This window comes from Agrilus planipennis, unplaced genomic scaffold (assembly GCF_000699045.2).
Source record: "Agrilus planipennis isolate EAB-ADULT unplaced genomic scaffold, Apla_2.0 scaffold97, whole genome shotgun sequence".
Lineage (NCBI taxonomy): Eukaryota > Metazoa > Arthropoda > Insecta > Coleoptera > Buprestidae > Agrilus > Agrilus planipennis.
The window spans coordinates 507344-510431 of record NW_020438864.1 but is presented as its reverse complement, the minus strand read 5'-3'; the positions used below and the strand labels follow the sequence as shown (position 1 = coordinate 510431).

The 3088-nt window shown below is 31.1% G+C and overlaps 1 protein-coding gene across 1 annotated transcript; it reads right to left on the bottom strand.

The window, feature by feature from the left end:
* Positions 1-537: 537 nt before the first annotated feature.
* Positions 538-1114, bottom strand: LOC108736261. The gene is made up of 3 exons (XM_018468619.2): positions 918-1114; positions 724-847; positions 538-670 (listed from the first exon to the last, which is right to left on the bottom strand). Exons 1-3 carry the CDS (start codon positions 1003-1005, stop codon positions 562-564), a joined length of 321 nt encoding a protein of 106 aa, XP_018324121.1. The 5' UTR covers positions 1006-1114; the 3' UTR covers positions 538-561.
* Positions 1115-3088: the final 1974 nt, after the last annotated feature.

Here is a 3088-nt window from a genome sequence, read left to right as displayed (position 1 = left end):
TTTAATAATCATATATATGTTTTTTATTTTCTTTTTATCTTCATTTTTATTTTAGAATAATTGAAAATAATTGAAGTATATTGAGTTAGTAGACTATATATGGATGTTGAATAAAATATCAGTAATTAAAAATTGTTTTATGTTTTCTTGTTCGATTTGCTATTAAAGCGTGTTTTTTTAGTATCAGTTTCTCTACTGTTACCCGTAAAGCTGAAATGGTCACCATAATAAAACTGTTATTAATATGTAATAATTTTTTAATAATAGAATCACTGTTCTAAACAATTTTTATTGATAATGGTTATGTTTCAAAAGGAATTGTTAAAAGCTATCCAAATATTTAGAAAACGACATTTATAATGTAATATAAAGACATTTAATTTTTAAATAGAACTGTTTCAAGCAAATCACATCTCTGTATATAATACGGTGGTACTTAACTAAACGTGAATCCGTTTCATTTTCGATGATAACCTTTTGACGTGTGACTGCTGAACTTGTACGTTACCACAGTGAATTTCAAATAATAAAAAAACGTTTATTTTACAAATGGTTTATTTTTTAATTTTTAGCACATTTGTCGCTAATGCAGCAGTCTGGGTAAGGTTTGGATAAATCTTCGGCTAGTCTACATTCCTCTCCATCAATTATCTTTATCACTACTCCACACCTAAAACAAAAATTATCTGAATTTAAAGTTGAAGAAAGTAAAAACAGTCTTACATCGCAATATCTACCATGGGATAATTACAAGTAACCATGTTGCATTTTCCGTTAATATTTGTAATTGATTTACCTTCGGGTATTGTTAAATTTTTATTCTTTAGGTAACAAGAACCCGGAATGGCTAAAACAATAAAAGTTACACATTATGGACCCGTATATTGTTACTTACTTTCCAGGAAACACCAACTTACAGTTATCCGAAAGAGCAAACATTACTGAAGATCTACAACAATACCACAGAATTGAAAAATGGAAAAAAAGTAACAGAATTTTGTTCATGTTTAATGTTCAAAGTAAATACAGAAATTAGTCAACTATACGACACTATCGCACACAATAAGTTGTACAGTATAAATAGACACTGACCGATTTACTAATGCTTATCAAATGAAAATAAATAATAATTACAAGTAACTATAAACATGTGTTATACTGTATTATATTATTTGCAAGTGTACAAAAACTGAAAACAGTAAATAATTTTGAATACAATTAAAATCCTAAAACCTAAAATTCCACATAAAAGCGTTTAAATACCTAAATCGGATTTCAATACGCAAGGTACCATACTCTAATTGAGTTTTGTGTTTTATTTTTTAGAGCGTATATACATGGAGTACTAATGTACCCTTAGTACACGTCCGTTTGATAGGGAGCGCTATTCTTCGGAAATTTAGTGTTGTTAGTACTGTCCGAAATCTACGATGCGTTTAACTTTAATCAACGGATACATCCAATGCAGAAGTTTCCATTTTTTTTATGGATAAATTATAAAAATTTAAATAGAATAAAACAAACACGTGAAAGAATCGATAAAATATNATTTATTATTTATAAATTAAATAATCATTAATTACTCTTCAATAAGATTGTAGTTGGGAAGTGCAGTTTAGGCAAAATTTGGGATTGCCCTAAGATACGCAGATCAAAATTCATTGGGTAGAGGTGGGAAATGCCCAATTTGGGCTTTTCGAACAATCAAACAAACCCAATTGGAGTTAGGGAATTCCCAAAAAAATTCTACTCGGGAATTAGATAACGATGCGTAAACAAAATGTTTAAACAACATCGAAAAATTATTTTCAAAATCATAGATGTCTTATTATAATTTTCAAAAGAAAAAAAAAATCAAGAAAGAAACTGGGAATTGCAAATGGGATGTGACCAATCGTAGGTGATTTATGCGGTAAGTGGCGTTCGCGACATGTCCGGCAATTGTTTAGGTGTCGGTACGATTATTACGATTAACTATGTGCGCTCACAACGGCGTTAGTGTTGTTGTTGCCGTTGTTACGATGTTATTCGATAGTTAGCGGCGAGGACGAAACAATGGGCCAACAAGTCGAAGAGATGGCTCCTGACGCTCTTTGTAAACTCTTTATTATAACGCTCGTTATGCGATCGTATCGAACGAGAAATTATGATAATTATCTTGTTATCTAAATTACTTCGCTTGACTTGTTACAAATACCCGCCTTATTCAAACCGGCAGAATCAGAATTATAATTTGTTTCGTTTAATGCGATATAATGATTTGTGTTGTATTGCATTGCACAGCGAATCGTTGCGTCAGATTATTATTGATCTTTCTTTATATCTCTTACTTTACAAACAATGGTATATGTCTATTGTAGGTACTTAGTTAATTGTCTTTATATTATTATTATGTTTATGTCATGCCAGAAATACGTATACAACAAATACTAAAATATTATAATTTTAATTAGCAGTGGCGACTCGTAACGAAATGAAGTGGGTGTTGTAAGAGATTTAGTAATGGTGAAAATTAGCGTATTTAGTATGTTCTGCTATTCGTCATCCTGGTCAAAAAGATCAAAAATAATAAACAGCATATTGGGCGCGAAAACCACGTCTTCCCCTAAAATTATAAAAACTACGGCTACGTGTTATCGATATTTCGTAAAGGAAGGTAAGGTTAGGAATGAAATAAGATAAATAAATAAATAAATACAAATAAAAAGGTAAAGGTCTAGATGATAGCCCCCATCGGGGGTGGGGGTGGGGGGATTGAAAGAGGAGGTCTCCCTCACCACTGTACCACAAAAATTTCGTGGCGGTCTCACCCCCATAAAAAGTTATGGGGGTTCAAAGTTAATAAATATGCCAATTTTTATACATTTCTAGGAATGTAAATGTTTATATAGTCATTTTCAAACAATATTCAAAGGTAAAACTAATGAAAAAAATATAAAGATATTGAGGAAGTTATATAAAACATTATTTAAATATCTTCGTCAATAGGGTAGGTTAGGCTAGGCTAGGTAAGGTTATCGGATTTTGTTCAAGTGACCACCCTCTTTCGATCCCCCACCTCCACCCGCTTGAAAATATTTTTTTTATT

What these genes read in the sequence shown, in the direction of transcription:
- LOC108736261 (XM_018468619.2), bottom strand. Translation starts at nt 1,005, where the DNA reads ATGAACAAAATTCTGTTACTTTTTTTCCATTTTTCAATTCTGTGGTAT. An exon ending in GTTTGCTCTTTCGGATAACT is followed by an intron (nt 848 to 917) that starts GTAAGTTGGTGT and finishes TTATTGTTTTAG; the next exon opens with CCATTCCGGGTTCTTGTTAC. An exon ending in CCCATGGTAGATATTGCGAT is followed by an intron (nt 671 to 723) that starts GTAAGACTGTTT and finishes TTTTTGTTTTAG; the next exon opens with GTGTGGAGTAGTGATAAAGA.